Source organism: Suricata suricatta, chromosome X (genome assembly GCF_006229205.1).
Source record: "Suricata suricatta isolate VVHF042 chromosome X, meerkat_22Aug2017_6uvM2_HiC, whole genome shotgun sequence".
Lineage (NCBI taxonomy): Eukaryota > Metazoa > Chordata > Mammalia > Carnivora > Herpestidae > Suricata > Suricata suricatta.
Window position 1 is genome coordinate 91,330,897 of NC_043717.1, and position 25,399 is coordinate 91,356,295.

Consider the following 25,399-nt stretch of genomic DNA (forward strand, 5'->3'; position numbering starts at 1 on the left):
GTGCTTTAAAGGGTTTAAAAATTAGACCCCTGACATTCATGAGGGATAATCTAAAGACATCCCCAAAGGAATTCTTACAGGTTGAGAAAGATATTGGGTGCTAGTTAGCCTTCCTCACTAGCTAAGTGACTCACTCCTATATACCAACCTTTTAGTATTCCAAGATCCAAATGCATGAAAAGTACCTATACCTATGCTTATCCAATCTCGGTTTTACAAAATCTCTCTAAGGTTGAGTTTATTCCCTTTAAAAATTACTATGTTTCATGAGACTTTAGGGTTGCCGACAAACTAGAAAAATCTCAACTGTTTAAACTCCACAAATGGCGAGGGTCTACTTTAGGAAGCAAATCAAGAAAAATAAGACATAGAATCAGAGGTTAAAGAGTAGGATGAGAAACAGTTATCAAAAAGTTAGAGATAGCAGTGGTTACAGGAGGTAAGGGCATAACGGTGTAGTGGCCTTTAGATGAGTGAGGATGTCTTGGAAGACCTTGGAAAGGATGCTTTGTAAAGAGTCAGTGTTTTGGAAGACAAACTGAAGATCTCAGACGGGGGGCGGGCACTTAGTGAGAAATTCAGTGCACCTAGCTAAAATTAAAAAGGCCAAAGTTCAAAACTACTGAATAATGAAAAATATAACTTAATTGAACTCTGAATTTGAAGTTTTCTTTTCTTTTCCTCACCTCTCTTTCTTCATGTGGGGTTTGTCCATCCAGTCGACAATACTCATAACCACGCCACATACAATAATCCTCCAGAATGTCCAGCAAGCGAGTCATCTGGCTAAAAATGAGAACCCTTGAACCTAAAACATTTCCCCCAAAAAAGCAAGTTATTCAATTTATGTAAAACTAATTTGAAACTTACAATAAAATTAAACATCACATGTAATAAAAATGCATAGTACATGAACACTCCACAAAATACACACACACACACACACACACACACACACACACCTCTTCAAGGAATGCTATACAGAAGTATGCATTGCTGAGTTACACATTGTTAAAGACTTAAAACCCTCCACACATAATGAGATTATTTAAAGTCTGCCTTTACTCTGTCCTGAGGATGAGTGATAGGTCCACACCACCTTTCACTAGACTACTGCAGTAGTCTCCCAACTAGTCTCCTGTTTCTCATCTCTCATCATCAACAGAACCCACATACTGCTTCTGAGGTTCTCCTCCAAACATCGAAGTCTGACCATGTCAGCTGACACAGCAAAATCTTCCAGGACACACCCCCTCCTCGCCTTCCAAATGGTCCAAACTCCTTAAAGCATGCTTAAAATGCCTTCCATAATCTGGCTCCATCCAACTTTCCAGATTCATCAACTACCACTCTACCCAAATACCGTACGCTCTGCATTTCCTGTTTTCACACTTCTGTTTGCCCTAGAAAATGTTTCCTTTCCTTTTCCTCATGATTTACTCCTACACATTCTCCAGTGCTCACTTCAAATGTTCTTTGTGAAGATTTCCCCAACTCCCAATATCTCAACATATGATAGCACTTATCACAACAAACTGCAACTATGCCTCTTCACTACACTATGAGTTTCTCCAAGGCAATGACTGCTGTCTTACACATCTTTGTATACCCAGCTCATAGGACAGTTCCTGGCAAATAATAAGTACTCAACAATGTTTGCTGAATGAATGGATGAGTAAATATGCAAAATACTATTTACACAGAAATCACTAATATAGTCATTTCATGTGAATGTATAGATTTGTAACTCACCCTGTTCTTTCAGTTTGGCCAAGAGTTTATCAAGAACTACCATTTTACCACTGTTGCTGACAATGTGTTCATCAGTGGTATAAGGTGGGCCCGGTTCAGCACCATCAAACAGGTAAGGATGATTACAACACTTTCGAAGCTGCATCAGAATGTTTAAGAGTCGCATCTTGTCCATCTTGCCAGCAGAGTTTAACACATCAATATCTTTCATCAGGATTTTTGTATACCTAAAATTTTAAACTATAATTAATCATTGATTATTAGAACGGTTTAATGGCAGCAAGCAATGTCCCTTTGGTGATCAGCATTGAGGGTTTTTTTTTTTGTCTTATTTAAATATAAACAATAGGTCAGACTTTGAAACTAAATCTAATCAGTGAAACCAAGAAACTTTTGAACATTTTAACTTGTATGTTGCCCAGAAACCTGTTTCCTCCTGCTTTATCAAACTACCATCAGCTGATAACTATTCAGATAACTATATCTGATAATTATTCAATAACTACATTATTTGCTGAAAGCTGGCATCGAACTTTTACTTGTTTGACCTAAAAACTATCAGAATTTCTTATACCTATCTTCATAAGGCATTGTTTTCTGATCTGTAAACATTTTTCATTATCTTTTGCTGATCTTTACCCAGATGAAAACAGACCTATTTATCCACCCTAACAGTAATTAGTATTTAATAATAACAACAGCCAACTTGCACTGAGTGAAAGTGCCAGGTATCGTGTGAAGGATTTCATATAAATTCTCTTGTTAAGTCTTCACAACAACTCTGAGGTATGTACTAGAATCACCCCCATTTTATGAACGGAAATTCAGGCAGCTCAGAGAAGTCAAACAGCCTATTCAGGACCACAAAAAGGGACAAAGCCAGAGTTTGGTCTTTTGTCTGAATCTAGAGAAATAAACTCTTCACCACTACCCTATACTGGTCTCAGTAGTAGCGAAGTCATTATGTGACATAATTTTATTTATGTAAGCAACATTTTGTTACTTTAAACAGCATTATGACATAAGCATATCTAATTTGTGATTCCTTGTGATTCTCTTGTCAGTTTTCTGCTTTGCTTGTACTTATCAAACCGATTCAGTTTCTATTTTTATAATACCCACAATCCCTATTCTCATCCATCTTTTTATTACTTATTATTATGGTTATTACTATTTTCACTGATGGAAAAAGCAAGAATAACAAACAAATGTGCAAGTGACATTAGCCTCTTTAACCCTAACATCAACTCATAAGCTAAGTATTATACATGTTTTACAGAAGAGAAGCTGAGGTTACAGAATTTGTCCAAGCTAAATAGCTACTAAGAGACAAAGCACTGGATTCAAATACAGGTGTACAGACTCAAGGCCGACACTATTTCCCGAAAGCTAAATAAAATATGAACTAATTTTCTATTAAAATACTTGAACTACTTAACTGACCACTTAAACATCAAATGTAAGTTTTGATCTAAAGATGTAACTGAACTACCACAAAGTTAAGTTTTAATAAATTCTTATATGTAAATAAATAATATATGGAAAAAAATAGCTCACCATTCTCGTTGCATTTTACTCAGTCCCAAGTAAATCTTTATTTCCTTTTTAGGAGGCAGGCTCTTCTCTACATCAGTTTTTATACGACGTAACAAAAATGGTTTCAAAACCTAAAAAAGTGATAGTTTTTATAACAGTTTATGAAATATTTAATATTATTAACTATATCTTTCATTGACAACACCCTACTGTGAAATTTACTTCCCAATGCATAATCTGAAAAACACTACCAATGCTAGCTGCCAATGTTCTCAGTAAAAAACAATCAAGTAATGGCCCATTTAAAAATTGAATTGGGGTTGGGGCACCTGGGTGGCTCAGTTGGTTAAGCGCCGGACTTCAGATCAGGGCATGATCTCGCAGTTTGTGGCTTCGAGCTCTGCATTGGGCTCTACACGGACAGCTCAGAGCCTGGAACCTGCTTTGGATTCTGTGTTTCCCTCTCTCTCTGACCCTCTCCCATTCTCCCCTCTCTCAAAAAGTAAACATTAAAAAAATAAAAAATAAAGAAAATTGGAATAGGGAATCTAAACTACGAGATATTCATAATTCGATGGCACAAAATACATTAAAAAGACAACAAGATAGGCATAATAGAATCCCTTTTAAAGTGTATTTATTTCATTTAAGAGAGACAGAAATTTTGAATGTGGGGGAGGAGCAGAGAGAGAGGGAGAGAGAATCCCAAGCAGGCTCTATGTTGTTAGTGCAGAGCCTGGTGGGGGGCGGGGGGGAGCTCAGTCTGTCAAACCAAGAGATCATGACCTGAGCTGAGATCAAGAGTCAGATGTTTAACTGGGGCATCTGCCCCTCCCCTGCTGACACTGTCTCTCTCCTCTCTCAAAAGTGAATAAATATTTTAAAAATAAGTCAGATGCTTAACGGACTAAGCCACTGAGGTTCCCTGAAAGAATCTTTTTTAAAAAAAAAAAAAAAGCTGTTGTCAGGGTACCTGGGTGGCTCAGTCAGTTAAGTGTCTGACTTAGGCTCAGGTCATGATCTCACAGTTCATGGGTTCGAGCCCTGCATCAGGTTCTGTGCTGACAGCTCAGAGCCTGGAGCCTGTTTCAGATTCTTTGTCTCCCTTTCTCTCTGCCCCTCCCCCACTTGTGTTCTGCCTCTGTGTCTCAAAAGCAAATGAACTATAAAAAATATTTTGAAGCTGTTGTCATAGAAGATTTGTTTTTTCATGTGATATAGAAATAATTTTGATGGTAAGGAATATACATTTTTCCACAAAAGACATATATATGGCCAACAGACACATGAAAAGATTGTCAACATCACTAATCATCAGAGAAATGCAAATCAAAACTGTAATGAGATCTCACTTTACACCTATCAGAATGGCTCATATCAAAAATACAAGAAATATCAAGTCCTGGCAAGGATGTGTAGAAAAAGGAACCTTCATACACTATTAGTGGGAATGCAAATTGGTGCAGCCAGTGTGCAAAAGAGTATGGAGGTTCCTTAAAAAAAATAGAAATACCATATGATCCAATAATTCCACTACTGGGTATTTACCCACGGAAAATGAAAAGATATATACACCCCTATATTTAAAGCAGCATTATTTACAATAGCCAAGATACAGAAGCAACACCCAAATGTCCATCCATAGATGAATGGACAAAGAAGATGTGGTCTATACATACATATGTATACGTACATGTATGTCTGGGTGTGTACATACACACACGATGGAATGTTACTCGGCCATAAAAAAAAAAAGGATGAGATCTTGCCATTTGTGACAACATGAGTGGACCTAGATGGTATTTGGCTAACTGAAACAAGATTTTTGAATCTTAGAGGATATCTGAATTCAGAGTATGGATCAGATAGACTCTAAATGTGAGATAAAGAGGCAGGCCTCATCAAAATAGTTAAATATATAAATAAAGAAAAACGGTTCAATGTTAAGGAAGATACAAATGGACAGAGAAAAAAGGTGAAATATTCAGTGTATACCTACAAGACAGATTCTATCACAAAAACAACAGTGTCACCATCTGTAGAGTACCTGCAATATGCCAGACACTGCACCATAAACTTGACAACACTGAGTAATAAATCTTTATAATAAATCTTTAAAGGGAATGTGATTATTTCAATTTTATTGACTTAACCAAAGTCATTTTGCCAGCGTCAGAAGCTGAATACAAACCCATATCAAGCTGATTCTACCATCGACTCAGTCCCTGATTAGCTATTGTAAGCCTCGACAAATTCCTTAACTTTTCATAGCCTGGTTCTTCATCTGCTCATCAAAAAATCATGATATATGTATATGACAAGCATTTTAAAATTAGGATAAAATTAGGATAATGATGCCTATTTCCAAAGCTGCTGGGAAAATATGTGGTAGTACTTGTGTAGAGCTTATTAACCAAAGATATTAGTAAACAGTAGCTATTGTTATTAGAGATCTATAGGAGGTAAAGAGAAGAAAAAAGTAAAAGACAACTTCTGGTTGCTAGTTTGAGCCACTTAAATTTGTCTAAGAGAGGTTCTTAAGAGTTTAAACTGCCTATGAGACATTTAGACAGAAAGAGTCAGAAGGCAGTGGGATACATAGTAACAGGGTAAAAAATATGCAGAGAGAAACTTGGGAGTTGTAAGTAGATAGGTAGCTGCTAAAACTACAGGAGTGGATCCCCAGAGAGAGCACATATAAAAAAGAAAGTTGAAGACAAAGCCCTATAAAACACAAAACTTTCAGGGACAGACTGAGAAAGAAAAGCCTATAAAGGACACTGATAGGAGTGGCCAAAATGGTAATAGAAAATCCATTCTGTACCTCAGAAACCAGGTAAGAAATGGTTTCATTCAGGAGTGGTCAGCAGTGCTAAGCAGTATAGAGATGCCAAAATACTGAACAAGAGGTACACCCCGAATTCAGCAACTAGAAAATGACTGAAGACCTTGCAAGTTAAGTTTCAATTGTGTGAAATGGATAGAAGCCAGTGGTCAGTGGATTCAAGAGTAAACAGGAGATTAGGTAGTAGAGATGGAGAATATAAACTACTTTTTCAAGAAGCTTAGATATCAAGGGAAGAAACCAGAATCACAGCGAGATACATAAGGTTGAAAGTACTATTTTGTTATTTGTGAGGGTGGGTGGGTATGGGTGTGGGTTTGGATTTTAATAAGGGCAATACCTCAGCAAGTTTACATGCTAGAAAAAAGAGCCAATATACAGTGAGAACTAGGAAATTCAGTCAAGAAAAAGGATAAATTATGGGGGAAGGTCCATAAGGAAATAGGGAGAGATAAAGGAGATCCAGGGTTCATGTTGAAGACTTAGCCACTGACCAGAGAAAACACCTCGTTCACTCAGAAGGTAACACAGAGGCAGATACCCTTGGAAGCTGGATATCCTTGAAGGAGTTCCTACCTAATAACTTCTACTTTCTCTTTGAGAAAATAATATTACTTGCTGAGAAAGGAGAAGGGCAGGAAGTATCTGTGAGAGAAGTCTTGGGGAGATTGGGGAAGGTCTGAAACAGTAGTTACAGGAAATGGGAAAGAATGCTATAGACGGCCATGTTGAAGGATTGCTGACATCATCAAATCCCAGCTTATGTTACAGAACATGAAATCAGGAGTTGTTCCAACTTGTACACTTGTATAACCTTCTTTATCAGTATTGTGCAGCCCCAGTACAGAGAAAGTCACTCTGCTAGTAAATGGCAGTAGCAGAATTCAAACCCAGAAGACAGAGACAGTTATAGTATTCTAGTTTAGAGCTTCCAGGGCAAGAAATGGCAGATAGACAAGATTGAATGAGAGTTTGAGAGTACTGGCAAAAGGGTGGTTCAAGCGAATGAAAATGGACTCAGCTCACTGATACAAAAAAAAAGTAAACAAAGGGGCACCTGGCTGGCTCAGTCAATAGAGCAACTCTTAATCCTGAGGTTGTGAGTTCGAGCCCCATATTGAGTGTAGAGATTACTTAAAAATAAACTCTTTTTTAAATTTTTTTAATTAATTATTTTTGAGCTACAGAGAGAGAGTACATGCAGGGGAGGGTCAGAGAGTAGGAGAGACAGAATCCCAAGCAGACTCCAAACCATCAGCACAGAGCCCAATGCAGGGCTTGAATCCACGAACTGCGAAATCTTGACCTGAACCGAAGTTGGATGCTTAACCGACTGAGCCACCCAGGTACCTCATTTTTTCTTTTTTTAGAAAAAGGTTTTGGGGTGCCTGGGTGGCTCAGTCGGTTAAGTGTCTGACTTCGGCTCAGGTCATGATCTTGCGGTTCGTAGGTTCAGGCCCCATGTTGGGCTCTCTGCTGTCAGCTCAGAGCCCATTTCAGATCCTCTGTCCCCGTCTCTGCACCTCCCCACACTTTAAAATAAATAAACATTTTTTTAAAAATTTTAAGAAAAAAGTAACAACAGAAATGAGGTAATGGATGAGGAGAAAAAGCAGGGGTCCTAGGACTGGAGGTCTCTGTATGGTAACAGAGTAAGTACAGGAGTACCAGGAATGAAAGAGCTAAAAGGATATAAGAAGTTGTTATCAAAGAATGGAAAACTGTTGTGTTTTTTAAGTTTATTTATTTTAGAGAGACAGCAAGGGCAAGCAGGGGAGGGACAGAGACATAGGGAGAGAGCTATGCCAGGGCAGAGCCTGATGGAGGGCCCAAACTCAGGAATCATGAGATCATGACCTAAGCTGAAATCAAGAGTCAGATGCTTAACTGACTGAACCACCCCGGCGCCCCTGAAAACTGGTTTTTAACAAATGTGAGGGAGTCACCTAATGATGAATAGATTGCAGAGAAGAGAATGGGTACAAGGTGAACCTGCAACATAAATTAAGCTTTAAAGGAAGAGTTCTATACATGATGGTGGAGAAGCAGCGGCTCAGAAGTGGCATTAGGGGGAGTGGGGAGGCCTGGGTGGCTCAGTCTGTTAAACATCAAACTTTGGCTCAGGTCATAATCTCATGGCTTGGGAGTTCAAGCCCTACGTTGGGCTCTGTACTGACAGCTCAAAGCCTGGAGTCTGCTTCAGATTCTGTGTCTCCTTCTCTCTGCCCCTCCCCCAGTTGCACTGTATGTGTTTCTCAGAAAATGAACAAACATTAAAAAAATTTTCAATTAAAAAAAAAGGGGTGGCACCTGAGTGGCTCAGTTGGTTAAGCGTCTGACTTCGACTCAGGCCATTATCTCACGGTTCATGGGTTCGAGCCCCACGTCGGGCTGTGTGCTGACAGCCTGGAGCCTGTCTTCAGATTCTGTGTCCCCCCCTCTCTCTCTGCCCCTCTCCCATTCACACTCTGTCTGCCTGTCTGTCTGTCTCTCTCTTTCAAAAATGAATAAACATTAAATTTTTTTAATTTTTTAAAAAGAAGTGACATTAGGGAACTAGAAAAATATTGAAGCCCTCTTTCTCTCTCTGCCCCCCACCCCCGTTCATGCTCTGTCTCTGTCTCTCAAAAATAAATAAAATGTAAAAAAAATAAATTAAGAAAAAAGGGGGGCACCTGGGTGGCTCAGTCAGTTGAGCGTCCGACTTTGGCTCAGGTTATGATGTCACGGTTCATGGGTTCGAGCCCCATGTCGGGCTCTGTGCTGACTGCGAGCTCAGAGCCTGGAGCCTGCTTCGGATTCTGTGTCTCTTTCTCTGCCCCTTACCTGTTCACGCTCTGTCTCTCTCTGTCTCTCAAAAATAAATAAAATGTAAAAAAAAATTAAAAAAAAGAAAAATATTGAAGCCATCTTGAGACAGGCTGAGAATATAGTGGAGTTCATTTCCCAAAGAGGCTGTCAAAAAGGTTGAAAGGGGGAAGCAGTGAGACCGAGCCAAGGGAAAAACCGAAAAGTTCAAACAGATGCTACAGCCGTTTGTTTTCTGGGTTGGTTATGTACATTTAATTACTAAATTTTCTTGTCTATTACTTACTGCGTGAAGTCTTTCCACAAGTTTTTGATCACCAAGACAGTTTTTAGTGTCAAACCAAGAATCAAAGTCCTGTGGAGGGGTGAAAATTCTGCAGTAAGCACACAGGTATTTCTTTTTTTTTTAATAAACTCAATATTCTATAAATTCTTATACAGTATAGTGATACAGCAGTAATTCATTTTAAAAGGACTTTTAAAAATACATTAACCACGATGGTCAATATTATTTACTTCTGAAAACAGTTAAAATACTGGAGGAGTTAAGAAAATTTAAACGCCATGATACAGGAACTCCACCAGCAATGTTTCCTTAAAAGGCTTTTGTGAGGCTTCCCCATGCCATGGGAGTCTGATATCCAGTTAAGAGTTAGAGTAGGAGTGAGAATATAAAATTGAAGGCACATAATAATAGTGAAATTTTTAAACAAATAAAAATGAACGAAAACAGATAAGGTATACAAACCAATGGATAGCTGAACTTGGTACTTTTTATTATCAATTAATAGCATTAATGAGGAAAGCTCCGAAAGTCCTTAAATCGTTCAATTCAGTTTGCTGCACTAGCATAACCTTGTGTTAATGATAAAAACAATGTAAATCATACATAGTTGTTTTTCGACTCACACATTATTAACTCTTCAGTATTCCCCAAACGTTAATGACTACAATAATCAAAGATCATTTTAAAGACACCACCTGCCAAGTTAGTATGTAGCAAGCTCTTCCAGTTTAATTAAAAGAAAATTCTGAGTTTGCTATTATGAGCTCAGCCTATCTGATAACTTAAGTCGTGGTAACAATGAGATATAGGCAAAGTTTAAAAAGCAGAATAATCTCAAAGAAAAGAAAACCATTTCTCTAAATATCACCATTTGAAACATTTGTGCTTAAGAGCTTCTTTTTCTGAGAAAACCAAAACACATAGATAAGAGTTACAAATGAAAAAAGAACTATATATTTTGATCTACATTTGATGTTTAGAAAGGAGATTTGTGAACATAAGAAGACTGTACTTAAATCATAAGACTTAAACTTACATCTGCAGAATTAAAGACATCAGGCAATAAAAAGTTGAGTAACGCCCAGAGTTCATGCAGGTTATTCTGCAAAGGCGTTCCAGTTAGGAGCAAGCGATTAGTTGACTTGAACTCACGAACAATTTCTGAAAGCTAGAAAAAAATAATAGCTGTGTTAACACTTTTCTTTGCAAGAATGCTCAACATTCAGTGTTCTTTATCCAACCAATATATTTTTTAATAAAACTCAAAAATTATCTTTCTATAGAAAAATATCCTAGTTCAGGTGACATTGCCACAGTGAGTCACAACTGAACAAAATATTCTAGGCATTTCTACACTTACAAGAATGCAAATCATAGTCATACCTGAGGCCCCTCCCTCACTTCAAAAAATTCATTTCGTCTATTTTGGGCCCACAGAAACAGTCAGAACTCCATGGAATCCAGGCTACTCACTTTACACAATAATATCTCTTTCTCCCTGCCAATCACATTCATCTATATACCTATCCAAGTTCTAACTTGGCCTAGTGACAATTTTTTAAAGTAAGCTTCATGCCCAGTAGAGAACCCTACACAGGGCTTGAACTCACAACCATGAGATCAAGACCTGAGCTGAGATCAAGAGTCAGATGCTTAACCAACTGAGCCACCCAGGCACCTCAAAGGCCTGGTGACAATTTCTAAGCACCAGAGTTGAGCCCATTTTCCCTGATATCTTAAGTTTCTAAATATAAGACTATGAAAATTAAAGCAGAAAAGCATAAAAGAACAGTAATCGTATCAATACAAATGCACATTTTTATAATGCTCTTAATTATTCTCTAACATGCATCCTTTTATAAGGTATTAGTCTCAGTTTGAAGTTAGTATGATCTGCCTGGTGGTTTTGCTCCAGTTTTGTCCCTGTTTCTCCCAAAGTAGCCCAGTAATCCAAAGAGAGATTCATTATAATAATCGACGCTTTTCCTACTGTTGATGGAGTTGAATGGCAAGAATTATTGGTATTTTTCAAAATTTATACCATGCTCTAATTCACACAAATCAGGCAATTCCAGGAAATTATTTTTTCTAATCCTTATGAATACACATAAAGTAGAAGCCTCCTCAATAAAAATCAATGCAAATGTCTCTGGCACACCAAATATAAAAATACTGTAGCATAACAGTTAGTTAGGCTGCAACAGATACAGCAAATGGACACCTTATTTTCTTTACCATTAAAAACTGTGCTCAATTTTCATTTGTCTCATATTCAATAATTTTAACTTTAAAACCATTTTCAAAACTGATTTTCATTCTTATTCTCTGAATAAAATCACAATCTTTCATCACATTTTTTCTTTTGAATACACAAAGGTAAACAAATGGACATGGTTAGTTAAAAAAAACCTTTAACAATGATATTTAAAACCGGCTTACCTTGGACTTTTCATTCTTTATTCTGTGAGCCTCATCAATGACTAGGTATCGCCAATGAAACTTTTTAAATACAGATTTTTCTTTAATTACCATCTCATAGGAAGTAACACAAACATCCCATTCTCCTGGCATCATTTCATCACGAATAAAAGCAGCCTAATGCAAAATAAAGTTCCTTATATTAGAATACGCTGACAAGATGGTCACAGAATTAAAACATCAAAAGAATACTAATAATTCTAAGAGCCCTCAGAATCATTTGGACTCATCCATCTTAAAGATAGGAAAACCAAGGCCCGAAGACAAGTTATCTGTATGGCATGCTACTATCAACAAAAGAGAAGCAAAGGCTTCCCTTAAAAGAGTACAGCATATTCAATGAACTGGAGAATTTCTTATCACCAGATGACCAAATTACTAGGCTCTTTTCACACAAAAAATGGTCCAAAAATACGTGAGCAAAGTAAACTGCTTTCTGAAAACCATGTTCTTACTAAGGTCCAAGCACTACCAACTATTACCAACACATTTTCAACAAATGAAAAGAACTCAATATACATGAATGATTTCCACCTTTTGAGATTTCTTTATGTTCCTTCCATTTCTAACAGGAATGAGTCATGTATTTTGTTAACAGGTCATGAAAGCCCATTAATGCTTTTGTGAACTCTCTGATATTGCTGTGAGGCAACAAATATGATCTTATAAAGAGGACTTGCTCCATTTAGTACAGAAAGCTATTTAAGACAGTGAGACTATTTAAAACTATTTTTAAATCTGCACAAGCAGTGGCCAACATAGTAGCCAAATTGACTGAGAGCATTTTTAACTTGTATGAACTGAATTCCAGATGTTATGGGTCAAAATAAAACCACAAAAGTTAACAGGGAACAGCCAAATATATTGAAAAGGTTCTGATTAGTACTGTAAATCTGAAATTACAGTGCAAAAACAAAATTAACAGTTCACTGCAAACTCATTATTTCAAAAACTCACAGTTATGCACCAAACACACTGTGGACTCATTCAACAAATATTTACTGAGTGCCCTCATATCTAAAAGTATTGTCTGGACTGAAGTAGAGGATAGAGAAAGGGCCTTTGTAGAGATCTTAGTTGTACTCTGGCAAGTGATCATATTTAAAAAGTTAATTAAGACATTATAGAATTGGAGGCAAAATAAAGAGAACCAAGATACTAGACTCCATTTGGTCTTGCAAACACCTTATCTTTCTCTGATTTTTTGAAACATTCAGTTTAATGGTTCCTCCTACAGTTTCACAGAAGATACCTATATTTTTAATTTAAATTAGCTCTGCTTTGAAATTTGTGTAACAGAACATTACCACATAATCCAAAAGCTCTTGTTTTATAGGTGACAAAATTAAGGCCCTTCAAGAGTCACTCAACATCACACAGTCAATAGCAAAGCTAGAACTAAACCTAGATCTCCTGTTTTCATGTCCAAGATCTTTGATGTCTCTGGAATGGAAAAGGAAGGAAAAACCATGTTTGGTGGGGAGCCTGGCTGGATCTGTCAGTAGAATATGCAACTCTTGATCTCATCTCTGTCAGTTCAAGCCCCACAGTGGGCAGGGAACCTACTTAAAAATAACAACTACAAAACCATGTTTGGGATTCACACCTCTATACACTGCAGGACTACAAGTAGCATGAATCTGGATCAGGAGTATTACTAAGAATTTCCCAACTCAATCAAATACCTGTGGTAACCTATACCAAGTTTTTATTAATGAAACACTGACCTCATAAAATGTTTACAGAAGGCCAGGAAACCATAAAGATGCACTGTATCTATCCCATATGGTACCAAATCTGTCTATAAATAGCTCTCTGGGAGGGCGCCTGGGTGGCTCGATTTGTTAAGCATCCCACTTCAGCTCAAGTCATGATCTAATGGTTTGTGGGCTTGAGCCCTGCATCAGGCTCTGTGGTGACAGCTCTGTGGAGCCTGCTCCAGATTCTGTGTCTCCTTCTCTCTCTGCCCCTCCCCAACATGTGCTCTGTCTCTGTCTCAAAAATAAATGTTAAAAAAATGTTTTAAATAATTATCTGGATTTTCTCTATACATTCTGACATCAATCTGTAAGTGCTAAATATAGTACATTATTTATATAATTAATAATTACCAGTCCACAAACTCTTCTGCCCATGGACCACAATAAAATAATATTTTAGGATGCAATCCATTTTTTAAATTTTTTTTAGTTTATTTATGCATTTTGAGAGAGAGAGAGAGACAGCAAGTGGGGTAGGGGTGGGGGAGAAGAGAGAGAATCCCAAGTAGGTCCCTGGGTGTCAGTGCAGAGCCTGATGCAGGGCTCAAACTTACAAACTGTGAAATCATGACCTGAGCCAAAATCAAGTCAGATGATTAACCCACTGAGTCGCCCAGGTGCCCCAGGTTGCAATCCTTAAAAAATGAGCAATACATATCCCTACCACATGAGAAACACTCTATTTTCTATTCTCTTTTTTAATTGTTATACCCACCAACATGAATTCGTAATATTAATGAGTGGCAATATGGTTTTCAAGATGAAAAAACTTTTGAAGCCACCAGTAAAATCTCAACCTCCCACGGGGTAGAGATAGGGCAGTCACAAATTAAATACAAGCACTCTTTCTTTAAAACTCCCGGGGTTGGGGGTGGGGGTGCCTAGGTGGCTCAGTTGGTTAAGCAGCTGACTTCGGCTCAGGTCATCATCTCATGGCCCATGAGTTCGAGCCCTGCATCAGGCTCTGTGCTGACAGCTCTCTTTCTCTCTCAAAAATAAATAAACATTAAAAATTTTTTAATAAAAATTTAAAAAATAAAACTCCCAGAGGGTAAAAAAAAAAAAACTCCCTGAAATACTTCATGAAATCCTTGGATTCCATGTAATATAGGGGAAACCACACAAATGCACATATTTCTCTTTTGCTTCATGATCTTAGAGAAATAATTTCAACCAAAAATCACTACTTCAGAAATACAAAGTTTTCTAAGGAGTGATATTACATTAAGTAATAGCAGTGATCAGAAAAGGATTCTAAGTGACTAAGTTACCACTGGAAAATAGTGGCACAGGGAAGAATCAAGCCTGTAATTCTAAATTTATGAGCTCAATAATTCAATATTTAAATTATTTATAAGCTAAATTTAAATAAATTTAAGTAATTTTTCTTTAAGCAAAGTGATAAGAATACAATTACATAATTTATTATGTTACCATTCTTTTGAGGATATCTTTTGATAACCTATCTAAATATGAAACATAGAATAAATCTTTCCTCTGAGCTATGTCCTCTGGAGGCAAAATAAAGGCAAAGTTTAATAATATGCTTTATAAGCTGATTATTCATTTTGATATTTTTGCATAATTTCTAAATAATCTAAAAAGATTAATTCTATAGTCCTAAAATAATCGTAGCCTACCAAAGTGACAAATGGCTAATTTAAGCAAGAGCCCAGCATTTCCAGTATCTAAGAACGTATGCAGGTATGTATTTTTCTATTCAAAAACCAAAACTGAAAGCTTGCTCTTTGCATAAGTATGAATAGAAAAGGCTCCATTCATGTGTGTGTCTATGCACACATATGTGTGCATGTATACCAAATCAAAGCCAAAAGTAAAAAATTTAAACATTAAAAATTAAGTCATATAAATGCACATATTTTTGGGGTCAAAGTAACACCACTGATAGAGTCACTGATAAGATACACTGTGAATGATGATTTTTCTTATAAAAAGTGATTTAAAATGCAACTCAAAAATGCTGACATTAATGAGCTTGTAAAAAGTAAATGCAGATGAGCATAATACAAGTGATTGTTATTAATAGGTAACACATCGATTTCACAGGAGTGCTGTGAGAATTAATTAATATATTTAGGGAACTTACAACAGAGCCTAACATAGAGTAAGCACAATGTGTTATTTACTAGTAGCAGTCCACTTAAATGTCTTTTATGGTATTTGTATATAGCTTAACCCCAGAAATGTTATTTTTGATTGCCCCTTTAAGTCAGTTTCTCACTTACTCTTGCATCTTTGTCTCCGACGAAACAAATAACACGGAGAGATGGGACCCATCGTTTAAATTCATTCATCCAGTTGTATAGAGTAGACTTTGGAACTAAAACCATGTGAGGTCCTGGAATGTTTCGGTAATGTTTCAGGTAACCAAGCAAAGCAATCGTTTGTAAAGTCTTACCAAGACCCTGCATTATCATCACAAAGAAAAAAATCCATAAATGTTTATTTAATGAAACATTTTGTTAGTAATAAAGACATCTGCCAACTATGGCACATAGGAAAAATTTTTAAAGACCTTTGTTCTTTTAAGTGAATAACCATACTAATTTGTACTTACTGTGTGCACACAAAAAACAGGAACTTGCAGGTAGAAAGTTGTTTTGTTGCTCCTCTTAAAGGAGCAAGTAGCATACCTTATAATTTTTTCTAGCGGCAAAATTAGAAATTTTGTGTGAATGTATTTCACAATCATTTCCTTTACCAGCCTGCTTCGATACTGGTCTTTCTTTCCCATTGTCCCCAACATTATTACAGCCCAGGCATGAAATATTCAGACTATGCATCTCAAGGGGCTTGTGGCTCTGTACTTGCATCTCACACCCTTGAAGACCTATGGAACCATAAAAGAATAAAACATAAAAGAACTCTGCAGCCAGAAAAAGCCTTAGAGATCACCTAGTCCAGTGGACTTTTTAAAAAATAACATATTGAACAGGGGAGCCAGAGTGGTTCAGTTAGCTGAGCATTTGACTCTTGATATTGGCTTAGGTCATGATCTCACAATAATAGGCTCAAGCCCGGCATCAGGCTCTGCACTGAGTGTGGAGCCTGCTTGGGATTCTCACTCTCCCTGTCTCTGCCTCTCCCACATGTGCATGCTCTCTCTCACTCTCTCAGAATAAAAAAAAACATTTAAAAATAAATAAATAAAAATAAAAAACATACTGAACACCATGAGGAAGGGTATGATGTCCTATGTTGTGTGGCCTTTTAAAACAGTTTCTGGGGGCGCCTGGGTGGCTCAGTCGGTTAAGCCTCTGACTTCAGCTCAGGTCAGATCTCACACATTCGTGGGTTCAAGCCCCGCGTCAGGCTCTGTGCTTACAGCTAGCTCAGAGCCTGGAGCCTGCTTCTGGTTCTGTGTCTCCATCTCTCTCTGACCCTCCCCCTCTCATGCTCTGTCTCTCTCTGTATCAAAAATAAATAAAACATTAATAAAAAATTAAAAATAAATAAATAAATAAAAATAAAACAGTTTCTGGCTTTATCTCTATACAAGGTATATATATTATTTTATAAACCTAGGCTCAGAACTATTTTTATAGAGTTTATCCTATCTAATGTTTCATTTAATGAGATGCATCAAAACCTTAAAATATTTAAAATTCCTAAATCAAGTAATTCCATTTTTAGGAACCCTATGGAAATAATTTGAAAGGTGCAGAAAAATTACAAGGGCTCTCACAAAAGCATTATGATGTACCATATATACATGTGGATCAACCAGTATATACTATATAGATACATCAGTCCAAATGACCAGCAATAAGGGAGGATATTAATAGAATATGGTAACTCTCCAGGATTATTATATAGTAATTAACAATTATTTTTACAAATATCTGAATTATGCAGAAAATATGTATGAATGTGAAGAAATCAGAATACCAAGTTATATGTAAAATATGATCTCAACTATGTAAAATAGATACACCCAGAATTAAAATGCTAACATGAAATATGCCAAAATGTCAACTATGGTTATTTCTAGGTAGCATAATTATAATTTACTTTCAATTTTTTCTTGATTTTTTCCAAATTTTCTATACTCCTTAAAGTATCTTTCCCTTTTTTAATAATTAAAAAGTATCCAGTTTCAGCATAAATTCAATATGAAAGCTCTTCTGATCCTTCACGTTTAGACAGGCTGTAACCAACAAGAGTTTGGGGCAAATAATCCTGGTCTTTCTGTTATCCAATTAACCAAGCTCCTACCCTTCTGAGCTAATTGTAGTCTCCAACCCAGAATCCTAAATACAAGGAACTACAGACCCTTGATTTAAAGGACCTCCTGCCACACACCTATCAGTTGCTCAGCATCTATGGGACAATTACTACACTACATATTATAGAGCATGAACAGTCATGTGGCTCTTCCAGAGAAGAGTGATTTCAATAATGGCTCCAGAGTCTCATAAACAGGAGTATCACTCAGTCATATAGATCTAGAACTCCCCCCAAGTCCTCTCTTAAATCCCATTTGATTCATCTGGTCTTAAAATACCAATCTAAGTCTTCATGTACTCCCCCAATCTACTAAATTGGCATCTTCAATGGACTTAACTTTTCTCTTTGGCCATTTTATTTATATGTCCTTCATTCCTTAGCTTACTTCCTAGGCCCTACCTAGTATTCCGCTAGATCAGAACTCAACAGTGCTCTTTACTTTTTTTTCTTTATTCCACCTATTCACATTCTAACTACTCACTCATTGAGGCATTTACATTTATTCATTCATGCTTTCATCATTTATTGTCTAGTCTATTCATTCACTCATTTAGTGTTTGGTTTATATACCCCACCTCATTAGCAAAAGGATTTCAGGTAGCTTACAAAGAAAACATGTTTCAGGTGGCCTACAGTGAAAACATGGAACATAAATTAATGGTGAACAGAAATAAAAAAGGGCCGAGGAAAACTTAGAAAGTACTGAATAGGAAAAGGCACAAAAGACACAATGGGCCAACCACTACATTACACAGATGCCCCATTTTGGCATTCATTTTGGTTCTGAGCTTCTTTGAAGCCAAAGTATAAATAAAAACAAAAATACAAGGAGTTTTATTAAACCATTTGAGGAAAACACACTAAGAATTTTGTAGCCTGTGAAAGTATGTGTTCTAGATTTTTAAAATGTCTCTTACGTTATAACAAAATAAAGCAATTAGCCTCCAGTCCTCAGGGGGGCAATATAGCTCAGGTATTTTAAAAAGGGGAAAGATACAATGTGAAAAGAAACCAGTTCAGGTATTTTAAATTTAATAAAAATCGATAATGGAAATTCTGTTTTTGGCTATCAACTCCTTACCATTTCATCTGCCAAGATACCATTAACTCCATTTTCGTACAAAGAGATCAACCAGTTCAGCCCTCGAATCTGATAATCTCTCAGTGGTCCTCCTTTCACATCTAAAAAAGAAACCAATATGCCTCATACTTTTCATTAATATAATCAAATAAAATTTTTCTAAACTCAAATTGGAAAAAAAACACCAACATGATGAGGTACTTACATGAAGGTGACACCTCAAATCTAACACACACATTAGATGTTTTCCGACTCTCCGAGAGTAGCTCTTCATCTTCTTCTTGTTCCGTGCGCCTGTGGCGGTAGCTGAAATGAAAAGAAATACTTTTATGTTCAACACAAATGTAAGGGGTTGATGAAGTCAGCATACATCGCTAGTATCTTTTATGAAAAGAAAATGAGTTATCTAAGGTCTTGCTTAGAAATTGGTAGAACCAGCCTATACTTTTACTGATTTCTAGTGAGAAAAACTTGTTGCCTCCAAATTTTATTTACACTGACAATAACCTTATTTTTTGAATATAGAGTTATACTGAATAAGTGAAGAGGGAATAAGATTATGAGGAGAGGGAGAAGGGGGGGACAGGAGGGAGGGAGGGAGGGAGGGAAAGAGAGAAGGAAGAAAGTAGAGAGAGATGCCAACATACTCTCCAGCAGAAATTAAGCTCTGCTTGTCATCTTTCTTTATTCGAGGACGTCCCAATTTCATGTTCAGAGGAGATGTTGGAGATTTCTGTGCTGACGGTTGAATGAAATGTGCAAAAAGTTCTGTCTGCTTTAATAAAAATTCAAATCTCTTTGCTCGGTCTGCTTTCTAATGCACAAAAGAAAAAGTAATGATTTTCTTTTTTATTCACTCAAAGTTATTTAACAAACACTTATATTGCCCTTTCTTTGTCTATATTCTAAGCACTTAAAACATACTCTTTAAAATCTCTTAATAGACCTATGAGGTAGGTACTAATATTATGTCCATTTTACAGATGATAAAACTAAAGTACAGAGAGGGTAACTAACTTGCCCAAGCTCCCACAGCTAGTAAGCACCAGAATTTGAAAATGGCATTTTCAGATACTTTGAATAGAAGCCAAGTGATCTAACAGAAGTAAATGCCCCAATAAGAAGTACCCTGCTGGGGCACCTCAGTGGCTTAGTCTATTATGCATCCAACTTCTCAGGTCATGATCTCATGGCTCAGCGAGTTCGACACCCGCATTGGGCTCTGTGCTGACGGCTCAGAGCCGGAAGCCTGTTTCGGATTCTGTGTCTCTGTCTCTCTCTGCCTCTCCCAAATGCACAAGCGCACATGCTTTCTCTTTCTCTCTCTCTCTCTCAAAAATAAGCAAACATTAAAAAAAAATGAAGTACCCTGGTTAAAGAGTCAGGGTCAAAAAGCAAATCCTCTTTCCAAACCATAATGATTTTCTTTTCCTACTCAACAAAATAGAGCATCATAATACATGATATATCTTAAATACAGAAATATACATTATTAGTTTTGATAAACATATACCATTAACTGAACTCTTCAGAATTTTCAAGTTGCATCTAGGAATAATTAAAACTTTAGAATACAATCATCCTGTCTCAAAATATGTTCAATGCCATGGTACAATAACATAATGAATATTTCTCTCTTCAATTACAATGATATGGAAAATTATACTCTATTCTAATAATATAAAAAGTTTCTTTACAAAGTGAGCAAGATTTGGGGGGAAAATACACACATACATATACATAAGATAGTTAATACATATTAACTATTAAAAATTGATATGTGGGGCACCTGCGTGGCTTAGTGTCCGACTTTGGCTCAGGCTATGATCTCCCTGTCCATGAGTTCGAGCCCCACGTCGGGCTCTGTGCTGACAGCTCAGAGCCTAGAGCCTGCTTCGGATTCTGTGTGTATGTCTCTCTCTTTGCCCCTCCCCTGCTCACACTCTGTGCTTGTGTGTGTCTCTCTCAAAAATAAACATTAAAATTCTTTAATTGATATGTATTATAATTTCTCAATAAATTGTAAAAGGTCATGTAACTTGTACCATATTAATGAAATAAAACTTCACTAAAAAAATCTTAATGATCGAAAGACATATATATTATTCCAGATGAAGAAAAAAAATGAAAATGATTTTTTTTATCTATACATGTTGTATGAAAATGATTTTTTAATTCCCAGTCATTTTCTGACCACAGGGTAGGGAACATTTGCTAATTAAGGATGCATAATTAGTAACACCAGAAACTTACATGAGTACATTAACATAAACACAAGAATTAGACAAACATATTCAGACCAGAAGCTGGAAGGAGGCCAAAACTTTTCCATTTTATGTTATCCTCACTGGAATGTTGTTTTAGAGTTGTTAAAACATTAACTATCTATGTTAGATGTGACCTTAAACATTAGGGCATGGAGGGTGTCAAAATCACTATGAACAACCAAAAATATACTTCATTTCTACTTCTTTATATTATTGCAAACAAAAAAATTCAGTTCCAACGACCTATTAATTTCTCTTTGGAGTTAACCAAATTCACTGGTTTTGAAAGCTCCCAGGGCATAAAAGTTTAGGTAAAATGAAAGCTAAAATATGGATTTTAGTACATAAAAATAAGTAATTTGAAATACATAGCAAAGCAGTAGGTAGCATAGCAAAAATACTATTGTTTAAATATGTAACATCTTCATGTACAGGGAAAAATGTTCTTTCCTCCAGGAAAAGTGTTACGGTATTAACATGTTTCATAATATGTAACATTCACTCATATATCCAACAGCAAGGAGGGAGAAAAAATATGAGTCCAGCTCTGTGACTTGATTTCTATCAGCCATACTGATATTCCCACTGGTATTTTCAATATTTCTAGCATAAAACATCTTATTATGAGACAAGGAGTGCTAAACAAAAGTGAAGAGATGCGGTTTCTGTTCTCAACTATCCCATATGGTTTCTTTGCTCCTTATTTTTTCATCTGAAAATGAGATTCGTTTATTCAACAAAAATCTATTATGGTGGATTTATTATTAAATTACTTCCCAATTCTAAAATCTATGATCCTGTATTATATACAAACATGTATTGTTTTACTCTTTCACATCTTCTCAATAAAAATCAACTATGGTGAAACTAATGTTAACACTGGGTGTCAACTACAGTTCAATGACAAAAAATCAACTACAGTATTCGCCATCCACCCCAGGAATATATTTACCATTTTCTCTTCATATTCTGGGTCCATTTCCTTTTCAGATTTAGAGGCCTTAGCAGCAAGTTTGAGTTGAAATGAAGAAACATTTTTCTGGAATTACAAAAAAATAAGCCATCAAATTGCAAAGCAAGGTCTTAAAAGTGGTCAACATTCTCATTTGAAGAAAGTAAAAAGTAATTAAATACTACATAAATAAATCAACATAGGCCACACACAGACCGATGATGAGAGCATGTTATGAAACACGGCTTACGATTAATACAGTTCTGTGCACCTGGGGTCCAATAAAAAATTTGTATTATAAAAGCTACAGAAAGAACATTAATTAAAATAAACACCAAAAGGTGAAACACTGAGCCATTTCATCTATTTTTTAATTTCAAGCATAAGAAAGTACAGAACGATTGAATACATTTAAAATCTAGAATATGCTAATATTATAAACTACAAACCAAGGAATTCAAGGAAAGTAAATATTAATTCTCAGAAACACATCTTTATGTAATGGAAATGAACCAGACTTTCAGAAGAAGAGTGTGGTTTCTGTTCCTGAAAAGTCACTTTTTTATTGTTTTCATATTCTTATCAGAACATTTAAACTTTTTAATATAATATAACGTGTTCATTTCTATTTAAATAATAAAAAAACAGCACAGTTCCAAACTTTTAATTTATGTTAATTTTCCCCAACTGGAAAGAAAACTATTTTAAACTCTATTACATAAATATTCTGTAGCAGTTTCTCAAGGCTATCAACTATTAACCTTTGATGTTTAAAAAGTTGTGATTTAATGAAAAATAACATAAATCAGCTTCTTAAAAATACTGAAATTATCTGGGACTTATTTCATGCATGCCATCCTTTCTAAAGATAAGCATCTATTTGTAAATGTAATTACGTATATAGAATACACCTCCTTCCCTATAAGAAATAAAGAAACACAAATCTACCCCTTAGTATCAGAGCTGAGAGCATTTCAGTTTTAACACAGACTTTGCACAAGTCACAAATCAGTATGTGAAAACTGCAGAAATTACGTCCATTTTATCATGGCTTTTGTCAACCAGTTCCTGAAAACTTAGAACCTAAATCAACAGAATGTGATCTTAAACATAAGAAAAACATGGCTCTAAAGGTTAATGAATATGTCTTCCAACATTTACTGAAATTCCTAGTTTGAGACAATCCAAACCAAGATAATGGAATTTGACCCTGGTCAGTGTTCTACTTTGAAGCACTGATCAGATATTGTTCAGTTATTCTTAACTCAAGTAATAGTTATCTTGATTTAAGCATCTCATATGTATATATCGTCTATGTGGAATGTTTTGAATGTAATTGTGAATGGACAAGAATAGAAAACTGCTAAAATCCCCTCAATCCCACTCTTTCAAACTATCACATATACTATAAATCAGATTTTACTTTCAAAGCAACATGTAAAGGAATACTGGGTAACAAAATTCACACCTTTACCATTCCTTGAAAAGCTTTAAGAAGTCTAGTTTGCAGGTTTCAAAATAGTGAAAATTACTTCACCTCATATACACAAGTATATAGCTAATAACGTAGGGGCAGAGACTTTGCTTAAAGAAAAATCAAGGGTTTAATTAGAAAATAAACTTTACTCAATACTCAATACTCTTGCCTACCTTGTGGTAGAATACCATAAAATTTAATTATATGCTAATTAAAATTCCTAATCTTGATCAGGGCTATTAAAAGCTGTGGGTAATTACTTAATTGGCACTATCTTCCACAACAAATTTGAAGCTTTAGAAGGTAGGTATTTTAAAATATGTTTTCAAAAATACACTTCTCGGACCAGAAAACATAAAAGGTGATTAAGATATTTTAATCAATTTCTTAGGGATTTTATCATCTGGTAGTTTAGATGCCATGAGAATGTGCATGAGGTCATCAAGATGCCCTTAGAGGCCATGACCTTTTTCTTGATGTTTTCATTACCAAAAATACCAACTCCAACTTCCAATGTTAAGTTATCCAACTGTCATTTAAACCAAGTAAGTTCAAGAACCATAAGGTAAACAAAAATATGTTTCTGTAGCTAAATGTCACAAGTCAATCCACTAAAGCTCATCTACTTTATGCATCACAAAAATGCTCTTACTCAGAGCCTGTTTTCTTTTATTTGATGTACAATTCTAGCAAGTTTCATTGCCATACTACAGAGAATAAAAGCAGCAGCAAATGACAGGGGAAAGATCACTATAAGAAGGCACAATGTCAACAGTAAGAAGGGATGGCAGAGGTCCAGGACTAAAAGAGGAGTTCCAATGCAGAAATTTTTCTTTTCCTTACTATTCAGGCATAATTATTTCCCTCTCCCTGCTGCATCACTTGTATTTTTGTGTTTTGTATTTTTACACTTGTTTTAAATGATTGTATGGTTTTGTTACATCTATGTCATTTTATCCTAGGTTCTCTCTGATGAAAGCAGATGAAGTTTTTTAAAAAATGATAGCTAACACCTGACAATTGAGGGAGGCGAGCGAAAAGTCATTCAAAAAAAAATCAACACAATGCTGGGGGCACTGGCTAACTCAGTAGGTAGAGCATGCGACTCTTAATCTTGGGGTCGTGAGTTCAAGCCCCATGTTGGGCGTGGAGCCTAGTTAAATTTTTTTAAAAAATCAACACAATACTGGAAATGTCTGGGAAGTGGTTATTTAATTGAGGGGAAACAGCCTTCTGCATCTCAAATGTCTATATATCACTTCCAGAGCACAATAACTGATGAACAGGAGGGAAAGTTTAATCTACACTTTCAGTCCATCAGTTAAGCAGTTAAGGTAGTGAGCAATCTATTTAGATGAGTGGGAGGGTGCCAAATTACTTGATTTTAGGAATGATACAAGTGAAAGAACTTAAGTAGATGTTTGGTACTGTTTAGATTTTTCAGGAAAAATTAAAAATGAAAGATGTGGTAACTAAAATAATCAACTTCAGGTATTCAGAAAGTTCCTGCCATGCAACACCTCACTTCCCGATGCTGAGCACACAAATGAGATAGTTATTAGGGTAACTTCTGATGAAGCTACAGAATTCATTAATTTATGTATCAATTCAGTATTCATTATATAGGTTTTTAATTGATTCCCAATCTTTTCACAATTCAAAAATTTTACACAATCTGGAAGTTCAACAATCTTTACTGTCATACAATAGACAGCTTCGCCCTCACATTTCGTCAGTCTAGGGAATAAAAGGCACCTAGGCTCATTGGTGAATTCCCCAGCATTGGGTTTTATATTGATACTTGGTACCTGATCCATCTTTACAATACCATCTTACTGATCCAAGTACCACATAGATCTTAAAATGTGCATGTCTTGTATGGTTTTCACTTAGCACTACAATTGTCTTT

General features: G+C 36.0%; 1 protein-coding gene across 7 annotated transcripts in view; it reads right to left on the reverse strand.

The window, feature by feature from the left end:
* Nucleotides 1-25,399, reverse strand: part of SMARCA1 (SWI/SNF related, matrix associated, actin dependent regulator of chromatin, subfamily a, member 1) — a 74,810-nt gene that overhangs the window by 48,260 nt on the left and 1,151 nt on the right. For all 7 annotated transcript variants that reach the window (XM_029929855.1, XM_029929859.1, XM_029929860.1 and 4 more), the window contains exons 2-12: nucleotides 22,014-22,100; nucleotides 19,442-19,608; nucleotides 19,000-19,100; nucleotides 18,795-18,895; nucleotides 15,712-15,891; nucleotides 11,667-11,822; nucleotides 10,264-10,395; nucleotides 9,228-9,296; nucleotides 3,310-3,419; nucleotides 1,753-1,979; nucleotides 687-808 (exon numbers count right to left, since the gene is read on the reverse strand). In XM_029929855.1, coding sequence (XP_029785715.1) covers nucleotides 687-808; nucleotides 1,753-1,979; nucleotides 3,310-3,419; nucleotides 9,228-9,296; nucleotides 10,264-10,395; nucleotides 11,667-11,822; nucleotides 15,712-15,891; nucleotides 18,795-18,895; nucleotides 19,000-19,100; nucleotides 19,442-19,608; nucleotides 22,014-22,100 — 1,452 coding nt within the window. The remainder of the gene's footprint in view (nucleotides 1-686; nucleotides 809-1,752; nucleotides 1,980-3,309; nucleotides 3,420-9,227; nucleotides 9,297-10,263; nucleotides 10,396-11,666; nucleotides 11,823-15,711; nucleotides 15,892-18,794; nucleotides 18,896-18,999; nucleotides 19,101-19,441; nucleotides 19,609-22,013; nucleotides 22,101-25,399) is intronic.